The following is a 23,455-nucleotide window of genomic DNA, read 5'->3' as shown; positions in this document are numbered from 1 at the left end:
CAAAAATGTAGGAAAAAAATGGGCAGAGGAAGAAGTTGAAATAGTTCAATCATTCTATTAACAAACTGAGGAAATACTAATCTTCTTATTGCTAGAAATGTAATGATTATGATCTATTTTTGGAATTGCTGAGTTTATTATTCACTGTTGAAATCTGGGCCTGGTGAATGAGATGAATTCAAATGGAAATGCTGGTGAAAAAGTGGCACAAAAACTTGTCTTTTATTTAAAGGGGAGAAGACTTACATCTCCCTCTGCACAGTCCATGAATATTTCAGTTTTAACTTTGCTCCACACAGAGCTTCACTCTCACCCACGCCTGCACAACACACACACGCACCAGCACACGCACAAGTCAATTGTTGACTTACAGGTCAAAGCGTAGGTTCTGCCGCTCCTCAAAGAAGTAGTCCAGGATGAATTTGCGAACAAAGTCAGGGTTGAGGGTGTTGTCTATGACTTCTGTCCTGCCAAACTAGAAAAGACATGAAACAGGGAACACATGATTAATGATATGATATGCTATCAATATTCAACTAAAGACTAAGACCTGTAATACTAACACAAAAACAATAAAATTATCACGTTTATCAAAGTGTTAGCATGATAACATGCACATTTACTAAATCATGACCGTCTCCTTCCCAATATGAACAGCTTAGCAATAGGATCTTCAATAAGATTTGCTGAAATGTTACATTTCTGCCATTTAAGCTCCTGGGAAGCACACCACACCACCACCCCTCTCCACTCACCCCACCCCTGTACTCACCTCTCTCCATTCCCTGTTGGCTATTCCTTGAGTATACAGCACACAAACTGTTGAATTAGAAAACAAGGGAAGGAAGAGAAAGGAGAGAGTTTAGACAGATTGACTTACTAACAATGAACACATAATGCAAAAATGTCAGCTGATAGCATGTTCTTTCCATGGACTCAACATGAGAGAAAAGCTCTCTAATTAAATGTCACTAGAACTTTGCCTGGCAGCATAATGATATTTCAGAAAGGGGAAGAGGAGGGAGGGACAGCGAGGATGGGATGGGGTTAGTGGAGGAAAGTCCTTTTTATTGACATTCCAGCATATCCGTGGAGTGTTTTTTGATGACGGATCACTTGCGACAAGAAAGCGAGGCAATCAGCCGGCACTAAAATGACATTTCATATGCATTAGAGCAGCCGTTACTGTATTCACACACGCCTGTCACATGGCAGCGACTCGCAGCTCGGAAAACCCTGGGGACTGGACATTTGTAAATCTGCTGTAATTGGTAAAATGTTTGTATAATAAACCAGTGTGTGTAGTTTATGGGGCATGTTTTGTCATTATGAAAATATGTCATTATGTTTCATTCTGCTGACTTATTCTTATAGGCTCAAAAGTGACCTCAATCCCAACGAGTTCACCTAATTAAATTAAAGTTGTACGTCGTATGTCTGTTTAGTAGAGGTATATTTAGCAAAACTCCCATTTTGGTAATTAATTTTGAACTCATTTTTCATAAAGACTCTGAAAAAAGAAACTGTGCATAAAGGCTCACATTTCTACAAAGAAAATTAGGGGGGAAAATACAAATAAATGAGATAACGATTATATAACAATAAAATAAAGATCCATTAGTGCAAAATGTAGAAAATTACAAATAGATTTACATTCTAATGAAGGACAGGAGAGGCTGGGATTAAAAACCCACAGTTCTGTGGTTACTGTTTAAAAAAAACTGGGTTTTGTGGTAATGTAAGAGCCACTTTGGTTTCAGTAAAGATGAATACTTAAAGCAGAAGTAAGCGTAATGTTTGTGTTAATATAAATCTTAAATAGTTCTATCTTCCGACAGCAATCACTTATATACTGTAGAGTGTTTGGTCCGAAACACGGGTCTGTCAGTCACTCTGCTCTGCTGTAAGCCGAGGAGAAAACTTTCCTTGTATCCTACAACCTTTATCCAATGAGGAGAGAGAACGGCATAAAGGGGCGGTCCTCTCTGTGCTAACTCCATCCACTGACAGGAAGTTAGCCAAAACAATCGGATTGCTTACTTCTGCTTTAAGTCATGTTATAAAATAGAATATGTTATAATTAACTCATTACTAAATTGTTAATTTTTTTTTTCATGGATAAGTGTATCAGAATGTGTACCATCTCACTGCAACTATCTGATTAACCAAAAAATATAGATGAACAGACACAGTAAGTATGGTACAGTATAAACAGACTTATATTACAGTTTAAAATACTGTATGTATGTTTAAATATCATGACTGCTTTTGTTTGTGTAGCGCTAATGAATACTAAATGGATGCACTTGAAAGCATAAGACTGTAAAAGACTACCAACATAAGATTGGTATCAGCATTCTCTTCCACTAAACTCCAGTAAAACAAAAGAACTGGAGTAGTACGACAAGTACGACTTTGACATGTAGGCGCTAAGCGGGTAAGGCTTGTTAATTGCTTGGCTGTGTGAAACAACTTATATCTACAGTTATGTCTGTGTTGTAAATGAATATTAACTTCCCTTCCTGAAAATTGCTCCATTTCTCCCCTTCTGTCAAATTTGTCTGATGAGGCACTAGAGTGTATTTAATGTCAGGACAGTGGTGAAATGATGAAGCAGCCAGTTGGCACTGAGAAGACATTTGAATTCTCACAGCCTCTTCAAACGCATCTGTCACACAGCAGGAAATTATACGTACTACAAAGCAAAGGTGCATATGCTGAGTCGTGCATGATAAGTTGGTCATTGTTTTTGGTGAGTGGTGAATGATCAAACTCATCAAGCAAAAAAGAACAAACAAGTTCAATCCTGAAAGCTGAAAAAGCTGAACACTAACCCTTAGAGGATTTGAAAGCTTGTATTGTACAAGTAGTAGAGAAAAAGTAAAAAAGGTGAAACTACAGTAACATTAAGGTATAAGCAGAAACACTTGTAAAAACAGAACTTGACTTCTGATCTTGTGACATTTGATTATGAAGGCAACAACTTCCACTGCACTGACATATATTATCATTCATTATACTGCTAATTAATTGTAAATTTATGCCTGAGTTAATGTATGAGCTACCACCAACTGATGAAATGACTTCTGTTTTTTTACTTTAATCACAGACTCATTAACGGTTGCAACTGTGAGCAAAACAATCTTTGGTTTCAGAATCACCAGGCCTCTCTGATGAAGTGTTTCTCCCCGTGAACTGACATTTCATGTTTTTGAACGTAGCTAGGTTGAGCACAGAAAGATAATATGATTATTGTGTCAAGAACTGATATTTGAGTTCCAACAAAGCCATGTTGAAAATATCCCGTTTTTTTTTTTTTTTTTCAATGCGGACACAGAAAACACAGACATAAGTGCCACTGTATGTCTGTGTTTTTCCCCTGTGTCTGGCCTGGTGGCTCAAACTTGCCATGTTTTGGGACACTATAAAGTCTGGATGGTGTATGTTGCATCATGGATGGTGTGCAGTGGGCATGGGGCTCAGCTGTAGGAACATACAGTCGTCCTTTAATCTTACCACAAAGCACCAGATGACACGTGGTCTCTGCATTATTGTGCGGGGGGAAAAAGCTATACATCAATCACGCGCCCATAAATAGCGATGTGCTCCTGGCTGCCGTGCAGGTGCCCTTTCAACTCTTCCTATTTATCAGGCTGATGATGAGGGCAGGAACTTGACAATAGCACCGCTAACATCATCTCTGCTCTGAATGTAGGAGATACTGACAGTGCATACTTTGATAATGGTCCTGCCTGATTAATGCCCTTTTCCAATCTGCTGAAGCACACTGATCAAAGCAGATCCACATGCACGCACCGCAGGAACAAATGCACACACGTATAATAAACACACGCCAACATGCACAAAAAAACAGAAAACACTGGATTGTTGTCCAGCTTTATAAGCTAATATGAATATGGTACGTGAACCTGCCCGAGGCCTTGGATGTGTGCACTTTTTGCATGTGTGTGTGGCTCTGCTGAGGCGATCTAATGCTGTGTGACTGGGGCCAGTGCTGTCAGCAGTGCAGAGACATGGACGCAGCACAAGTGCCTCCTTGCATAAACGTTGGGGCGGGAAGGGATGCTCATCCTCCTCTCCCACCGTCTGACACTTAAAGGTCCAATCCACCATTCGTGGAGCTCATCAATTATGGGTTCACACACACACCAACCGATGCTAAAAACGCCGCTGTGTTGGCTGTGCAGCAGCACCCAGGTGGCAAAGTGCTGAATATTTAGGAAATGCAGCAAGGTGATTCTGCAAAAACTGCATGTTAACCGAACCCTGGAAAGGAGGGTAGAAATAGAATATGAATAAATTTTGAATTCATTGTTTCAGCAGCATAGGAGCATAACAGGTATCTTCTTCCCATCATGTGTATTTTTAAAGGGCTTTTAACCGACAAGGCTGTCACTGTCTGTTACAGAAAACAAAGCTTGAATAACAACTGAAGACAGCAAGGAACTACTTTACAGTCTTCAAGCTTGTCTTTGCACGTGTGCCTGAGTCCGTACGAAAGCACCTGTTCTAAGCATCTTGGGAGCCTGGTTTTATTCATCATTTTGAACAAGAGAGCCGATAGGACAATATTCACAATATATTCATGTTGTGACCTGGTAATCACATCAATTGTAGTTTGTGTACCTGTATTTGAGTGATGTACAGTACATACTGCACGTGGAGGAAAGGTACAGACTGATGATTGATTTGGTATGCTTCTGACCTGACGGTGTTAATTAGATTTAAGTAAAAGTTCACTATAATCGAATATAATTAATTAAACATAATTTCTCTTTTCCTGGTGACATGAGCAAATATCATAAATATGGCATACAATTTGTCGAACTTGCACAAAAGGGCAGACAAATTAAAGATTGGACACTTTAGTTTGTCAGTACAGAGAATGTGCATGATTAGTTGGCTAAACTAACACTTGTACCCTTGCTTGCCATCAGCATCTGAAACACTAGTTGGTTAAACTGATAATTGATATCTTATTAATGCATAACACTGTTTAACTGTTTGGTTTAAGAACCTCGGCAGACAGCCATCATCATCGCACCATGCTCACGCTTGAGTGTTGCAATCTGGCACAATGAAAAGTGGGACAAATGAAAAGAAGGTTCAGGTTGTACACAGTCTGTCAGGATAAACTGGCAAATAGACTCAACAGACTTGAGAGTCTCCATACCAACTATTATGATATCTGGTATTATTTTAACATAATTATATCACTGTATGTATTTACATCTAATTACCTAATTTGTTTAGTGTTTCAGCTAAAAGTCATGCTCCCGTTAACCAGCAGTTCAAAGTTTTATTCGTCACATGCCGAGGTTCAATGTACAGCAGGCAGAGCTAAAATTGAACTACGGCGCAGAACAGACTGAAAAAAAATTCTTCCATGTTATAAAAATAGTGCATAAGGGGAAGATGGCACGCAAACAGGCTGTTTTTCTACAATATCATTATTGTCATCTTCTCATTTAGTAGAATGTAAAAAACCTGCAACATGTATTTTCTCAATAAAAATAAAGTGGAAAAAATATATATTGCATATGGTGAAAAATGTATGATACGATATGTGATATTTCATATTATCAAGGCAAGGATCCTGACAGTAACACAGCTAAAATTAGTCACACCTACTGTTTATAACATAGATTACCCACAGACTCAGTCTGAAAAGATGACGCAGCTCAGTTTTGTCTATATTGACTAGTCAAATAGTCAAATTTTTAATTTCCAAATCAGGAAACCAGAGATTAGTCATCAGGAACAACCATGGTGGATAGATTGAGAGGTTTCACAGGCCTGGCTTTAGATGTCTCCCGCCATGATAAACAAGATAAAACAAGCAGCTGTTGTGTCCGATGCTAATCCTTAATCTACCTGATATTGTGTGGTCTGATCCTGGCATATGTAAACAAGATTATGAATCTGTTCAGTGTGTGCCAGTTTTCCTCCAGTTTTATACCTGACCTAGTATTGCCTTCTTTGAAATGAGAAACCAGCTTCCACAAGGAAAAATGCCCTCAGTCCAACATTTTACATTCCTCTCTCAGGACAAATTACTGTCGGATTGCACACTGGGCCTTTAAAAACCACTGGACCAGTTGCCAAATTGAACTCCTGCTGTCAAGGGAGTAGGGATTGTGTATGTGAGGATGTGTGAGTTTGTGTGTCCTTTAATCTGTGGGAGGGAAGTGGCTGGTTTGTGTGTGAGGATGATCTGGCTCCCCTCACTCACGTTGTAAGCAGAAAACAGTGACGAATACGACCCCTGACATATGCAAATGTCTACTAATTCACATTAGCTAGGCAGAGCGTGTGTGTGTGTGTGTGTGACAGTGTGTGTGTGTGTGTGTGTGTGTGTGTGTGTGTGTGTGTGTGTGTGTGTGTGTGTGTGTGACAGTGTGTGTGTGTGTGTGTGTGTGTGTGTGTGTGTGTGTGTGTGTGTGTGTGTGTGTGTGTGTGTGTGTGTGTGTGTGTGTGTGTGTGTGTGTGTGTGTGTGTGTGTGTGTCTGCATGTGAGTCCAGTTAAAACCTGAGAAAAAAAAATTCTCACAATGTTGACTTAACATAAAATGAAATGAAAGCAATGCATACTGGATTGTAATAGATCATTAAAAGTATGTGTCCTGAAAGAAAAAAAAGAGAAAATGGTCATAGTTGCCTTGTTGACATTGATTTACCGCACAAGAAAACATTCCCCCTTAAAGGTAACCAATAGCTGCAGGTTGCACAGTTGTTAACTGGTAAAAAGACAAGAATAATTCTTTCATCCACCCTCCACCTTTCTGGCAGTTTCTTACTGTGATGATGATTTACACAGGATACATGACACAGTCAGTCTGTTACATCTGGAGCTTGTGCTGCTTGTTTCGTAACCTTTGAAACAAGTCGCAATGGTGTGCACGCAGCACAGGAGCTCTACACCTCCAAAATGTGTTATTAGAGAGACACAACATGGTAATAATGATGTCACACCTAAAAGTATGGTATACATTTTAAATTAAAAAATTGCAGTGAACTGTGGAGAGCTCAAATTCAGAAAATCTGTAAGATAAGCAAGAAGTTGTGAGTACAGTATGTGTTGTGAGTACAGCGCAGCTGCTGCTCAACCATTGCATCTGTTACTTTCTAAGATGCATGTCTGAACTGTTTGTCTTGTTAATTAGAAAGTGCGATAATGCAACTCCTATGGTCCGTGCAAAATGTAAACATTACGTATTGAGTAATGCACCAAGTTAAAGGAACTATTTACAGCATTTAGTTCTCTGAGAATGACATTCACATACAAGCAAAGAGATTCTGTAAGTGAATCAAATCCAATCAAATCAGAATCAAATTGAATTAAGCCTTTGTGAATGGAAATTGAATCAACTCTCAAATCTGTGGAAAAAACCCACGCCATAGGGTGTGTGTGTGCATGATGGGAGGCGAGCTTACTTGGATCAGACTTGGAGAACGTGTCTCTGTCCAGGAGGTTTCTGAAAAACAAGAAAACAAAGAGACACGTTGACATAAAAATTAATTGCACAGCTGTCCCACTTCAACAAAGAAAGTGAGAACTAGAAAGTTATTACATCATTAAACCTTGCCTAATTAGCTCTCTCACTACCCTGACAACTTGTTTACCCATAATCCTCTCCTGACTTGATTAACAAAAGCTATTCCATCCAGTCTCTGCAGCAACATTAAACAGACTGTAAAATTGAGCTTAAAGTGGGGCCCATTTATATTTCAAACATACAGGGAAAACAGCAGAAGAGACGACCTATTTTCCACTTTTTTGCGCTCCCTGGGTGCCAGCAACAACAGAGGAAGTTGCCATCAAATTTACATGACACACTGGTCTTCGCTCTTTGCATGGGGAGGGATAAATGCGCCGAAGAATCCCACTGCAGAGCAGATGCTCGGCGCCAGTGAGGTGCTCCACGCTTAAACAGCTCTGAAGGAATTAAATATGCACACAAAGACGACAAGCCACAGCTGCCTGAGACGAAAAAGAGAGGAGCAGCGCGGGCTCTGGAAAGGGAGACCCGGCCGGTTACGTCAGTGCTGGTGGGCCTTTGTGGTTTTAACCCTGTGTCATTTGTGTACAGTGTCCAGGTCTCAGGAGGAGGGAGCCAGAAGGACAGGGACAAGCCCAACAACACCCAAAGGGACAGAAGTGAACCTCTCACTCACTCAGCTTGTACTGCTGCCAAACCCTACATTAAAACCACATAAAGCTTTCATAGAGCTATAACCCAGAAAGACTAAATAATATGAGTGACAGGGCCGGCAGCAGCAAGACAAGCAGGATTCATTACCCATCCTAAAGTCTGGCCCTGTAGAACTGAAATTATTTCACAGGACATCTTAACGTAACAAATGTAAAATCTGAAGCTGTACTCAAATATAATAACCATAAACCAAGAGATTGATGTTGATTTAATACAATTCACTGCAACAACACTCTGACTGAATGATCACACAACGTCTCTGAAACTGTGTTTACCAGCAGTGACCAGAGCTGTTGTCTTGAATTGTGCTGCTGTGTGTCCTCTGTGTCCAACTCAGTATGTTTTTGTTTACTTTACTTCATTCTCATTCAGCCTCCAATTCACAAACAAGACTGGGCCAAAACCTAGTTTATAACCAGACTGCCTTATCCATATATATAATTCTGACATAATCTGACAAAGTCACCAAACACTGAGCAGTGATTTCAGTTAGAAGACTGGAGTCACTTTGTTTCTTCTTTAAAGTTATTTTTTAGACTTTGGTCTATATATTTCAACCATTGTGAGAGATAGAGAAGGAAAAATTTGAGCGACAGAGAAAAAAGACACCACATAGCAAAGGGTCATAGGCTGAACTTAAACCCATGCTGCCAGGTCAAAGCTAAACAACATGCACTCTACCAGGGCACACGTTCGGAGTGTGTCCTTTCATGTCTTTCACAAAGAGCGGTCTTCATCTGGGACTGAAAATCACTTTGATTTACACTCAGCTTCAAAACATAACTTTTATTAGATGCAGGTCTAACTTCCTCCCTTTGATATGTAGAGTTGATCAGGGACCTCCGTAATTAGAGAAATGCCACTGCTGATGGGTCCAGACAAAAACAGTCAAACTCCAGCTACTACCCATGATGCATAGCAGCTTTGTGACAAGAAGTCATATACGAAGAACAATTTCAGTTGATCATGCAAATATCAGTAGGACTGACTTAAAAGCCTTGAGGGACACATGTTTTAGGACAGCTACCACAACCCAAAGACCTGTGTGAATATTTTATATCTAGTGTCTGTATTGATGGTGTGATTTCATTGCCATACTACATGACAGCACAAGCTTCCACTAAAAGGTAAAAAAAAAAATGGTCAAAATTGTATTTACATTTGGCTAAAACTGCGTCACAACACGTTCAATTACTAACGTATCAGTGCTTTAAACCTGTTGAAGCTCCGCTTTCATAGACTTCAATGGGGCAGCGTAAAATCGTTTTTTTTTTTTAATTTACCATATTTTGGTTTGCATCACACTGAGCGTGTTGATGGAAGAGGAAGAAATGAGTCATTTGAGAGTTTAAAGCCTGAAGTTGATGCCATAAATTTGAGTTTACTTCAGCCATTATGCTCCATGGAGAAGAAATAAGAGCGACTTATCCCTACACGAGCGACTTTGTGTTCAGTATTACTTGAAGCTGTAATAACCACAGCAGCATGACTTTGTCCATATTGTTGTATTGCTGCTGACAAAGAAAGAGAGAGAGAGGGACGGTGTGGGAGAGTGGGGAGGGAAGCTCCTGCTATCATGCTAGCTGCAGGGTGAGCGCTCTGTCGCCCGTCCTGTCCTGCATGACAAGCAGTGAGTGTCTAGGAGCCGTTGATGGTTAGTGATGTATCTAGATCAGGCACTTGTGTTGTGCTGATCCCTGTGTGGCCCAGATGGTAAAACACCACGCTCTGCTGCCTCGCTGTCAGGGCACGCCCATCGGCCATCCCCAGCTCTGAAACCTTAAATAAATGATAATAAGCGATGGAATTGGGGCTAGACATATCAGGGCCTGTGCTTTATGACTGGCGGAAAGTCTGAGTGATTGTGTAGGAGTGAGAAGTGGGCGACTTTACCTGCCAAATGGGATAAATGTCCAATAAAAGCAATACTGTACTCTGTTGGCTCACTGAGGAGTACTGTATGAGTGGAGCCAGGGAACAAGATGTAGCGAAGGAGGGATGTAGAAAAAAAAGGGAGTTTAAGGAATGTATGAGACAGCACGCAACTGAACATGTGTGTGTGCAGTTATGATGTGCACACTCCTATATGGATATGGTAACCTCCCCTCTGATTCATGTGCACCCGAGGGCTTCCACCTGGTCCTGATAGAGACAGGCAACTCTTTCAAAAGCCCTTTCCATCCACGGGCAGCCCTGAGAATCGGCTGGAGCAGAGTGCCTCATCGTTCATCAAACATTTATGAGAGCAGTCCCTCCTCGACACCAGAATTACATTTGAAATCCCACCAGTTACATCACAGCCGCCTAAACATGGCAGCAGAGGCTTTAAATACCTGTATTTGAGGGAGCGCAGGGGAGGAGAGGGATGCCCTTCTGTGAGAGAAATTGAGATGAAGTTTTCCAAGATGCGAATCACTTCCTCTTTTCATATACACTTATTTTTTTAATTCTTGTATGTTAGAGTATTCCCATAACAAATTCCTCGCAGTTTTATATTACGCATTTTCTTGAATTCATTAATACATTCTTTTTGTTTAGCTCAGTTGGTAGAGCACCCGCCCCATGTGTTGAGGCTATAGTCCTCACTGCAGGCGATCCCAGTTCAAATCCCGCGCCGAGCAGCCCTATCTTGCGTGTCATCCCCCTCTCTCTGCCTCCCCATTTCCTGTCTCTCAACTATACTCTCCAATAAAGGCATAAAAAGCCCCAAAAATATACTTTAAAAAACAAACAAACTCCAAGCCATGTGTAGTCTCTTCACCTTTTGTCCAGTTCCTGGAATACGGAACATGACACCACCAAGAACACCAATATTTGTGTACTGTATCAATTTTCAGCAGATGTCAAATTTAAGGAGCAGAGACAGTGAGGTGTGCAGTATACAGAAAAGGAAATGCTTTTACAGTAAGGGTCCATGTTATATCACAGATTTTAGCCTTAAAGCAGAAGTAAGTGATATATTTGTGTTAATATAAGTCTTAAATAGTTATATCTTCCGACAGCAATCACTTACATAGAGTGTTTGGTCTGAAACACGGGTCTGTCAGTCCCTCTGCTCTGCTCTGAGCCGAGGAGAAAACATTTATCGTATCCTACAGTTTTTATCCAATGAGGAGAGAGAACGGCATGCAGGGCTGTGTGTGCAGCCAAGGGACGCCGTGAATGTGGTGACGTAGGGGCGAGGACTGTTATGGTGCGTTCAAGGAAACTCGTATTTTTCCGACCGTGAAGTCGTACCAGTTCGATCTGGTACGAGTTCACCGGTCGGAAGTTACAAGTGGCCGTTATAGTGACTTTCACCGGTAAAACAGGTCGGAAAAACACGAGTGGGTTGCCTGGAATGCTACAAAGTCGTAAGTTGCGACTTGAAGCTGTAATTTACGATTTCAAAAGCCTGCCTGGAACGCAGCATTAGCGAAAACGACCGGATCACTCACTTCTGCTTTAAGCATGTCTAGATAATATTTTTGATTGTCTTATAACAAACTTGTGTTGTTCTGTTATGTTCACATAAACCACTAAGTCTTTGTCTGTGTACAACTAAATCTAGTTTGTGATCACAGAGAAGTTGTTAATGCATTTTTCTTGTGTTCAAGTGATCAATTAATTGATCTATGGCTAATCATTTCCAATCTGATGTTAAGTTGTTTCCGGCTCCCACTCAGCCAGCGATGCAAAAACCTCTTAACGGGGAACCCCCACAATCAATCCAGCAACACATGACTGTCCCTCAGTAACATTTTTAACACTGAATTAACTTCACTACATCAAACAGTCATCAACACTTGCTTTAACCAGTGACCACCGTTCAGCTTCCCCAGAATAAATTCACACATGCTACAAGATGGATTTAGAGTGCATACATTTTTTGCATGGGTGGCCCCGATGGGATTGGTAGCTTTGACCCTGGTCGGGTTAGTGCCGGCTCACTGAACTTGACTGGAGCACGAGTAGCAAGAAAACGTTCTCAGCAAGAAAACCTCCTCACCATCTTGTTTCTTAAAAGTCCGAAAGCTCAGTCACTCCCACGGTGTAACCTCGCGTAAGAACACAAGCTTGACATTCAGCCCTCCGAGCCATTGTGCAGGTTTGTTTACTGTTAGTGCAGTGGCGGTTGTCGGTGGAGCTATAACCCAGCTAATCAAGAGGCCCCCACTGTGAATGAAGGCGCAGTAATGAACAGCACAATGGCTTTCTACTGGGGGGGATAACACCAGATCAATAAGGTCAATTGAGTCTGAAGACAACTCTGAGTTTTTCTGATCAATCCACCTTTGAAGTACCTTAGACACGCTCCTAACTCTCAACGATTTTCCCAGATTCTCTGTGTTTGTACGCGTCCTTAGGGGGAAGTGATGTGCATCCAATAATGAACAAAGGGAATCCACCTCTCCTGAGGGAAAGTCAACACCATCAGCAGTCCACGAGCATTTCACGACAGAGAAAAGGCATTTTAAGTTATTTTGATTGCAGGAGCAGTCAACAGTCTGTACCGCTTCATCCATTCCTGTCTTAGACATTGTTGATCAGGCCTCCACTGAAAGTGTGTAGGGCTTCACTGTCAACTCCTAGGGCTACATAGTCCCATTTTAAACTGCTTTGGAGTCTTCACGATAAAGATTTCTGGATATTCATCTAAAACATCAAGATTGATTATTCTCATCATATAAACTTAATCTCTTCAACGCTGCTAAAGTTCTACTTCTTTTTTAAGCGGGAGTTCTTGAGTTTACTTCCATCAGAATTTCAGTGTACGAAAACAGCCAGTGTCGATATTAGACGAATGTGATGTAATTACTACTACTACTACCACTTAACTCGGGTGAAAGAATGACAACAGTGGCAGTACAGATCAGTGGCCGGTGTGCTTTTAAAATGAACAGTTTGATTCTCGTGTCGGACGTTGCACTCGCGACTCTTTTAGTGACGATGCTATGGCCAATCAAACACTCAAATCTCAATCGCCAATACACAATCGGATCGCCGATCGGCACAAGCCTAGCATATGCGTGCTGTGTCATGTAACACTATTTTCGTATTATTTCGTTAGCATTAACGCTAACCTAATAGCCAACTTAATAATTACGTTACATTCGTCTAATATCGATACTGGCCGTTTTCGTTCACGTCCATTATGGCTTTTGTCGTTGTATTGTGGCTTATGTCGTTGTGTTGTGGCTTTTGTCATTGTGTTGCGACTTATGTCGTTGTGTTGCTGCTTTTCTCGCTGTGTTGCGACTTTTGTCGTTGTGTTGTGGCTTATGTCGTTGTGTTGCGACTTATGTCATTGTGCTGCGGCTTTTGTTGTTGTCAGAGACGTCTCGACCACCGTAGACCACGGCTGAGCAATTGCAAATCGTGTTTACATGAATTTGTACAGAACAGTGTTTGCAGTGTGCAGACGATCTGCAGTGTAGTCACTGTGTTAGATGTCCTAAACTGATAAAGAGAAGACTACTCTTTCTTTACCTTCTTTAATTTTGTCTGTACCCTCAACAAACTCCACAGTCATAGGAAACATGTAGGTGACCCCTCCATCAAGGACAGTGTATCGTTAAAAAATTTGTAAGGATTTTCTGTAACAAATAACTTGACTTTGATACTTCCATTTGCCTCACGAGCATCACAATGAACAACAGAGCACCTGTCACTGTGATAGCCTGTAAAATCTGTTGGTATTTTAAAACCACTGTGCAGTGCCAAATGCATGAATCTGCATTTTGAATGTGAATGTATTGCACCTGCATTTTGATGTAGGTTTTGAAAAAAGCCTGGAGATACTGCAGACTTCAGCACTTGCCTTGGCTCAAACTTCCAAAATCATGCAGCTGTTCACATATCTGAGGCTGTTTAAGTATTCCAGGTTTTCTTCTCTGTCAGGATGTTTTCCTTTATAAATGTAGTGAACAAACTTTAGTTTCTCATTTCAAGGATATATTATCATTCCCTACTGATTATGTATTTCAGGCGATACCATTTCATCTATATACTGTAATTTTGTGAATTAAACCAAAAAGTAAATCAAATACAGTATTTTTACATAATGTCTCTGTGAGGTTGTTGAGACTGACGCTGGCCGTGCACTACTACAAGCTACATTTTGTATAGTCTAGACAGAGACAGAGCATCTATTGTCCAGTCATCAAATCTGGTAATAGTCTCTCAACATCTAAGATCACAGACCAACCACAGCCACTATAAATGCACTCGTATACTACAACAAAAATGCATGCCCAATATTAACTGAAAAGCTTTGTGGACTTTGACTTTAAAACTGTATCTTATAATCTTAAGTATTTGCTGCTTCCTCTGAAAGTTTCATAGTCATGAATTTGGAGCAAAAATGCACAATCTCCAAAAAAAATCACAGATTTAGCTCAGTGTAAAGGCATCACACTAAATCAACACTAAATCAGTATGATGTTTTCAAATCTGTCCACGGCAATCACAGAGATGGAGGAGAGCGGCTGTGCAAAAGATGAAAGCAGAGGAACAGAGTGGGCAGGAGGTAAGGTGGTTAGTAATGTGATGGAGCCATGTCTGTGGTAACCAAGTGAAGCTACTGTGGCTGGCTGGTGCCTTAATTAGGCTAAATGACTCCCTTAAAAACTCATTAATGCAGCCACTCACCATGACCCCCACTGGGCCTCCTGCGATTTGGACCTGCCACCTGAGACCAACTTGATCTGTTGGTTTAATGCTCTTCGCTCTGTTTCACCTAAATGGCGCTGAATTTGTACGACCAAGAACCCTGCAGGGAGCGAAGCTGCAAGGCGAAGCAGCACTGAGAGGATGAAGTGGAGGGCCAACAGGACAGCCAGTCTAGTCAAGTTTCATTCTACGTACATAGTTTCATTAAAGTTGATGGAACCTTAGGTTGCACTTTAGTTATTAGCAAACTAATGAAATCATTTGAATTGAATTTAACTCATGAAGAGGAGGAAAGAGAATGTGTTGCCTGTGCAGATGGTTTCGTAATTACACAGGGGGTACACACTATATTTAGACTGGAATCATAGTTATATATGATCATTTATCCAGCGACTATACACAAACAACAGATTCAGGACAACCATGTCTGACAACACACAATAAATGAGTATACTGCTTACCCAGTGCACTACATTTAAGTCTACTGATTGAAATATCCCATATGAGACAGCAAGTGTAATCCTGCATCCATCCGACTAAGACTCAAGGTTCAAGTCCAATAGAAACAAGCATCAGACCAGGAAAAAACAACCTTAATTAAAATGTTTGTGATAACATTTTAATAACAGCTCTAACACTTTTGTCCAAGACCATCACAGAACACATTTCGTGCATTCAACCATCATAGGAACGGGAGCTGACTGTCAATGTGACTTGTTGTGAGTGCATACTCTGTGTTCATGTGTCCTCCTTTTATTCTTCACATCAAAAAAGTAATATAGTGGTTTTTAGATATGAGGATGAGCTCATTAGCAATCATACATGGTAATTACTAATTAAGAAAGACTTAAAATTGTTGGCAGCAGCAGCAAGAGACAACCAGCTGTCTGATCTCTGCAACTACAGCATATGGTCAACTGCTATTTAACGTCTTTAAGATGCATTAGGGACCAGATAGATCATAACCTTCATAAACATAGAAAGCATCTGATGATCCCAGGAAGTTAAGAAAATGGATGGATGGATTTTAGATTTTGAGTAAAATAAACCTATAAACTGTGTTAGTGTAAGAATGAAATTCTCCAGATTTCACATTTCGTCAAACACCCACTGCAGGCTTTGATTCTGGCATATTTCCTATCAGGTATTTCAGGTAAGTTTCTGGGTGAGCAGCAGCACTTGGCAAAGCTGTGATCCCAGCAGGCACGCAGCTTCAGTAGACCTTGATATCTGGGTATTTGTAGGTTGTGAAGTCAGGTGACTAAAACTGTAAATTCACAGCTGATGTTGATATTTTTGTAGTTTTATTTTGTGTTGTTAATTAAGTGATATCATGTCCCCCCCATTTTCATTTACATTAAATACCAACATTCTAATCAAGACCGGAGCACAATAATCGTTTCCTACCAAAATTTTAAGTCTGTCCTACTCTGGAAACATCACAGTCCAGTTTTAAGGAAGCACAACATCTCTGACAGAGAAACGAAAGTTGACACTTAGCGGGACATCTTAATAATGTTTTTTGTCAAACATGAACCAGAAGTAAAATCCTCTGTAGCAACGACAGGTAAATTGAAATAATAATCAACGGACAAGCCGAGAGCGAAAATTATTAGTTGCACCCACTAGTACTGAAGATGACTCCACTGTGACCCTGTCAGGCAGAAATGTATGTGTCCGTGACCGTGTTATTGAAGTAACACTGCAGCAACACGTTTGTGTACTCAACTGAAACAGAAGAAACATGGGCAGAGGATTCCTTCTCTCTCTTCTCTGTCTCTTTCTTCACCTTCCTGGCGTAAAGTGCAACATCGGCTGTGACACATCGACCGGCCTCTCAGCAGGTCAGCGTCCAGCTTCAATACAGCCACATCGCAACACGTCAATTCTTCAACAGGATACACTTCCTACCTTTGTAACCCAAAGGTCACGGCTATCTTTCACTGTGGACCATTTAGACGAGAGGACAAACACACAGCAACATGAACGCTATATAACGTCTTTTTACACAACCATCCTCTGATAATGCAGCTTGAGGCCTGCTCAGATCATATCCGTGTGCAAAACTAGTGATGGAGAGTGATAGGCATTCATACGGCTGCATACTGCTGCAGCAGACTGCAGGATTTACTTCTCACTGATGGACAATATTGGACTTGAGTTAATCAATCTGTCACTTCTTCTGCTTGGCTACACATGTGATGAGTCCGGCGATGGTTTAGATTTATTGAGTGAACAGGGGCTTTTACTAGACGATGGGATCTATTCAGACAAAAAGCTTCAATAGCTCTGTCGACACGCAGACACACAAAAGTGGGAAATTCACACCACCCACCAGCTCGGGGCCTCTAAGTTCTGTGTTGGTGAAGCTGTTGAAGCTATCAAGTCTGAGGTGGCTAAAAAAAACACACTTTTTATGATTATTTCTGTTTAAAAACATAATAAAATGCAATGATTCAGCAATAGATGTGTCTGTCAAATGAAGGAGAGTATAGCTGTGATTTGATGACACGATGGATGAAAACTTGTGAGCAGTGATATCCAGGATAAATTATAGGAGTATCCTTGAGACCTTTACACTGAACACAACATGTGAAAAAGCCTTGTACCTTTTGACGGACTAATTAATCTACTGACTGACAGATAATTGACACAAACTTATTTTGTTCAGTTTCAGTCATCTTTAAAGCAAATCTGTCCTACATCTGATAATTTCCCCTTCTCACTTGCGATTATTATGCAATTCATATATCAATATCACAATTGGAAGATTGGAGATTTCACAGCCAGAAGGTTTCAGGATGTAATGGGGGGTGGGGGGGTTGTTCTATAGACAGCATGATGAAACCATTAAGGATGGAGTAATCATTAGTTGCATAATTGCAGCTCTTATGCAGACAGTTTAAGATAATAATAAGATACAACTTATTACTATAAGAGTAACAGGCAGAAAAGCAGTGCCCACACTTATTCAATCTGTAAATTACCGATTCAAGATCAAGATCTAAGTTGAAACAATAAGAAGTACAGCAAGTGTTTTGAGTTGTACTCTGTAGATCGCAAAATTACCAACAAAGGTAAGATCACAATGTACAAACAGTTGCATCACAACGTCCGAACACATAGTACAGTTGTATAACACCACACGGGAAAATACAGATGGCCACACGGGCACTAAGACTGACAGCTCACTGTCTCTCATGCTCAAGTTGGAGGCACTTTCAGTGTGTTACGTGTTAGTTTCAATTTGGTCAAACTTGAATTTTTGAAACGTGACAGCTCTAGTGTACCGACACTCCCTGGAGTGGGCTACACCTCCACAGTCCTGCTGCAGCAGAGCACAAAGATGATTCTCAGCTTTCAGGATGCTCCAATGATTTAGTATTGTTACACTGAGGAAAGCACAAAGAGAAAAAGAGATGGGTTGGAGTAAAAAAGTAAAGGACACAGAAATATCCTGATTCTTGTTCTCCTAACTCTCCTAACTTGGATTTTCTCATTACGGTCCCTTTGATGAGTCGGTTCACAACAATTATATATATATATATATATATATATATATATATATATATATATATATATATATATATATATATATATATATATATATATATATATATATATATATATACACATATAGTTATGAGTGGCAGTCATTTTTTGTGTTGATTGGGGAATGGATAGAAAAGCTGAAGAGAGTGGTGCGAGCATGCAAATGACTTAATGACAACACCACAAGATGCAGGTGAATTGTTGTGAATTTCTCGCAGTGCCAGCAGAAGGCACTAAAACAAAGTGGCAATTGTACCTTAAAGGGATAGTTCAACATTTTGGCAAATTGGCCCATTGCCATAATCCCTATAGTCTTAGGAGTAGGTTCGTTACCTTTAATTGTCGGTGTAAGCTATTCTTAGAAACAGTGGAGCTGAGCCACGAGCTGCTCAGAGCTACACTATGGAGGCTCATGGGATTTCTTGCTTTCCCTCATCAAACTCATCAAATACACAATCTAACAACTCCAAAACGTTCTCATGGACAAGTTGTGACCTGCACATTCACCACGCTATGAGATAATAACGGAACATCACAACTTGTCCATGAGAGCGTTTTGGAGTTGTTGGATTGTGTGTGTATGTGTGTGTGTGTGATACAACTTATTACTGTAAGAGTAACCAAGCAATAAATTCAATGAACCTCTGTAGCATAGTAGCTCTGAGCAGCTTGCGTCTCTGCTCCGCCGTTCTAAAAATAGCTTGCACCGACAATTAAAGGTAACGAAAACTATAGGGATTATGGCAATGAGCCAATTTGCCAAAATGTTGATTAACAGGAAAATACGTAAGAACAATATAATTTTGTGGGATTGCAGTTAAATGAACTAACAATGTACGGAAAACATTCTCTGACTCTAATGAGGTATACTCTTCAAATCAACCAAACGCATCAAGTGACATTGCTTGTCACTGGGCCTTGCGTCTTTGCCTTGAACAGACAACTTCTCATAGATATTTTTATTCTGTTTAGAAATTGAACTGTGCTGTTATATTCAAGACTGGACTTTCCAGCACCACTTAAGCCAACATTGTGAAGGAAACATTTCTCCCAGGGAGAAATCAAAGACCCTCTTAACATAAGATTTCCAAATCCCGCTTGTACTCGCTTCAAAAGGGGGAAATCCCACAGCTTGCACTTCTTCTGCTCTCACAGCATCTGCACTCCTCGGTGACCCACAGTGGTCACAGATGCACTCCAAGGCCTTCAGCTGCTCTTCAACACACTGTCAGCACCTGCGTAGTGAGACACTTGCTCCGAGGGGAATTACCCCCGCTGTGTAGCATGAGCGCAAAATGAAAAAGGTCTAGACCTCTGTGCTTGATGCAAAAGAACCTGTTGTCTGTCTGAATACTAGAATTACTATGACATATCACCTTACATTTAGACTTATACTATCTGGTACACACTGACTTTTCCCAACAGCCCAGTTTGTAATGCAGGCTCTCTGGTGCAAATAAGTGTCCTATCAGATAATGAAACTCATCCAGAATGTCACTCTTTATCACACCTGAAATATCTGAAAAACTTGAATCAAAAAAACATCTGTCGTCTCTCTACACAGTTTCTTATCCATGTACCTAAAGCTGTTGCAGTGTAATACAACTATCCTGCCATAAATCTTACCAAAAAGGCAGATGAAATATTAGCACCTTAACACCTATACCAATATCACTATGATTGCTGCAAATGCTCCATGTTGCAAGTTTAAGCTGTTGCTTGTAAACTTTGGTCCAGCATTCCCTGTTAGGACATTTCTGGGACAGTAAATTTCACTTCCATACACACTAGTTCTCAGGTTGAAATAGCAAATAACAGAGCAGAAGTTGTACACTCACCCCTAACCCTTCCAACAATATATGGCATTAACTCTTCAGTGGATGTGTCTATTGAAACAGCTCTTTGTAGTTTACTAGTCCTTTGTAATTTTGTCCATCACAGGCTATTTAAAGGCACTAACAGAAACAGTGCATTACTTAGCCCCTCACAACTCCATTACAACCATTAAACATACACATTTGCCACTTCACTGCCCATCCATCAGTTTTCCATAACTACATATTCCCCCTCACAGCCATGTGCACGTGATCGTACATAATGCCTGCATGTATGAGAACAGCATTTTGTGAGAAAGCACGGATGACTCACGACTCCTGAGAGCTTTTCTTGAAAACAGCATTTTGTTTTCTTCATGGTGGCCTCTTCAATTTGGATGAAACATCTTTACTGGCTCTGATCTCAAAATTGCCATCATCATCATCATTAGACCTTTAGCAGCTTGGTCTCCTGTAGCTGATTCCAGGTCAGAGGAAACATGGATTTAGTTTTCAGTTAATAACAGAAACAGAATACTCACCCTAACCCAACAGAGCTAAATAACTGGGGTAATATGACGAATCTTAGCAATACTTTGACATTTATATTTTGATATAAATGATATTGTTTCCTCACATTATATCATAGATGGTATTTGAGGGTGGTTCTAAGAACTTGTCTTGATTGATAGAAACTAAGCAGCAACTATTATAATTGATTAATAGCTTGACTCTTACCCCAAACACTCTGATTCCAGCCAATCAAATGTGAAGCCCACTTAAGTATGACTGTAACTAATGATTGAAATTTGATTCTTTGAATTAATATCATATGAGTTTTGGGTTGACAGAATAGCATTTAAATTGTGAATATTGACAACCACAGTTTCACAATGTGTAAGTATTCAAATCGATTATTGTATCCAACAAACAGTTAAAAACAGAAATATATTTATTCTATAAGGAATTAAATATCAGGCTTGACTTTTAGGTGCTAGCAACAATTCCATGGCAACCAGATTAACCATGATGGTGAAACTCATGTGATGCAGTCTTATCAGCTCATATCCCATGGCTGAGATGTTTTTTGTAAAGATTTTGTAAAGAGACAATCAAAGAAATATCTGAACATTTGGAATTTTTGTTTGAAAATTACTTGAAAGACTGATCGAAGGCGTTGTTGTGAAATGTTCTATACATTTTCAGGTGTAATGAACACCGTGAAATTTTATTGCATTCACTCTCACTGGATCTCATCTTAAATATGGACTTCTGGGAGATTATGGCAAAAAGATGTTGGAAATGAAACCAAATGAGGGAAGATCTTTTGGGACAACGATGTTCATCCCTCCAGAGAACTGTAGTATTTATTTCAGAAACAGTCAAGTACCGATAAATTCATCAAATAAGCAGCAGCAACAATTTAGCAAAAACATTCCGTTGCCCATCCTTCCTTATATCAGGATGTCCTGCTTTTCTTTATCTTATGTGCAACCAGGGGTCTAAGACACAAGTTTAATACTGAAACTGCAATGTTTTACCCTAGGATGTCAATTATGGGTAAAATTCTCAGCTCTAAGCACAGACAAGAATAGATATCATTGATGGAAAATTGTCAAAATTATGAGAAAAAAAAGTCAGATGATTATTTTTGTGTACAAACATGTCCATCACTGTTTCCAAGACGCCAAGTCAGATGAACACTTTAATACTGGAAAATATCTTCTTCCTCACACTAGAGAAGCTGCAACCATAGAGGCTGCAACCAGAGAAGAAAACTGACTAAATTCATAAAAATATCATATATTCAGCTTTTTGATACATTCTCTCTTGGCTAACTATAATCAAGCTGCTACTAGATAGATAGATAGATAGATAGATAGATAGATAGATAGATAGATAGATAGATAGATAGATCAAGAATAATTGTCATATGACAAAAAAAAGTAAAGTTTGCAATTTAACAAATAAGCTGTTTAGGAAAGTCCCTCTGTCACACCCCCTTACTCTCTCCGCCAACAGTCCCTCTACTATCAGTGGACAGGAGCAGGGAAGCTGCTGCAGTTGTAAAATTGCCAAGTGTGAACAGACTGCTCGTGCGTGCTTCATCCACTCTTTGTGAGGAAACATCCTCGGAAAACAAAAACAAAAAAACACGTGAATTTCACAATATTACATCAAATGTTTACATAAACTGCTACATCCCTGCTTGTGGCAGCTGTGTATGTCAGAGCGACCATACAGTGGAAACATGTCAACTCTGATCTCCATCCACCGGCAAACTATTGCCCACAGACGCAAACATTCAGCCGTGTTTCCCTTCACCTCTCCAGATAATGTGATTCCTGATCCACAGCGGTGACACTAAGACAAAGCTGACCTTGTCAAAGAGACGCAGTCTGGGCTAAAATAAAATCAATGACGGTCAACTGTGTCTCACAATAAAAGTGCGTTTGCGATCCGCTCTCCATCCAGCGCAGTAACCGACAGTTTACGCTCCCTGCCATGTGTCCAATGTCAAAAATAATGTGGATAATTTCACTCTGATAAACATCTCCTCAGTATCTTGAAGTGCAGCAGACAGTTTGGCAGTGTTTACTCACCTACAAGAAACCGTGAGTTCAACTTTGGTGGCAGGTATCGCAGCGGTGAAAGGGTCTGCGTCCCCAATACACGCCATATTCATCGAGCTGCTTGCTTGGTCGATCACAAATCGCCCCGTATCCAGCGCCTTGACGGCGGCATGAGAGGAACCGAGAGAGGAGGTGGAGGGGCTGGATGGATGAACGAGAAGCCCCTGCGACGAAGAGACAAAGAGCCGTTTGATCTCTGGAGGCGAGAAGCGCCGGAGAGGGGAAACACGGACGCGGAGCTGCAGCGCGTCGGAGTCGCGTCTCTGTGCGCCTCGGTGCTCCGGAGGAGAGGGGACGGTTGTGAAGGGGCGGGAAGACACACACACACACACTTACACACATACACACTCACCACACACACATTTGTAAGGACCAAATGTCTTGACAAAGATAATGCACTCTCTCTAGCTTCAGCTTAGGGCTCTGGTTTGATTCTGGATCATTTGGGGGCATAAAGTGACGGGGGCAGCCTCTGTGCTGTGTAATAATGTGTAAAATCTGGCTGAAAGCAGCAGTTGCCCACAATGTTAGCCACGTTAGCCGCTCTAAGAGGTTGTTGGCATAAATTCGA

At 40.6% G+C, this 23,455-nt stretch overlaps 1 protein-coding gene across 2 annotated transcripts in view; it reads right to left on the bottom strand.

Annotated features, from left to right (window-relative positions):
- The window catches only part of LOC310987417 (copine-8-like), a gene marked incomplete at both ends in the record, with an annotated part of 57,339 nt that extends 34,402 nt beyond the window's left edge, over positions 1-22,937 (bottom strand). Inside the window, 4 exons of one of the 2 annotated variants that reach the window (XM_083973649.1) lie at positions 372-475; positions 773-819; positions 7,456-7,496; positions 22,855-22,937. In XM_083973649.1, the coding sequence (XP_083829775.1) occupies positions 372-475; positions 773-819; positions 7,456-7,496; positions 22,855-22,937 (275 nt within the window). The remainder of the gene's footprint in view (positions 1-371; positions 476-772; positions 820-7,455; positions 7,497-22,854) is intronic. The other variant, XM_083973648.1, reaches the window with a different exon arrangement.
- Positions 22,938-23,455: the final 518 nt, after the last annotated feature.

This window comes from Trachurus trachurus (assembly GCF_905171665.1).
Source record: "Trachurus trachurus genome assembly, chromosome: 6".
Lineage (NCBI taxonomy): Eukaryota > Metazoa > Chordata > Actinopteri > Carangiformes > Carangidae > Trachurus > Trachurus trachurus.
Note: the sequence above shows the minus strand (reverse complement) of the source record. Positions and strands in the feature narration are given on the sequence as shown.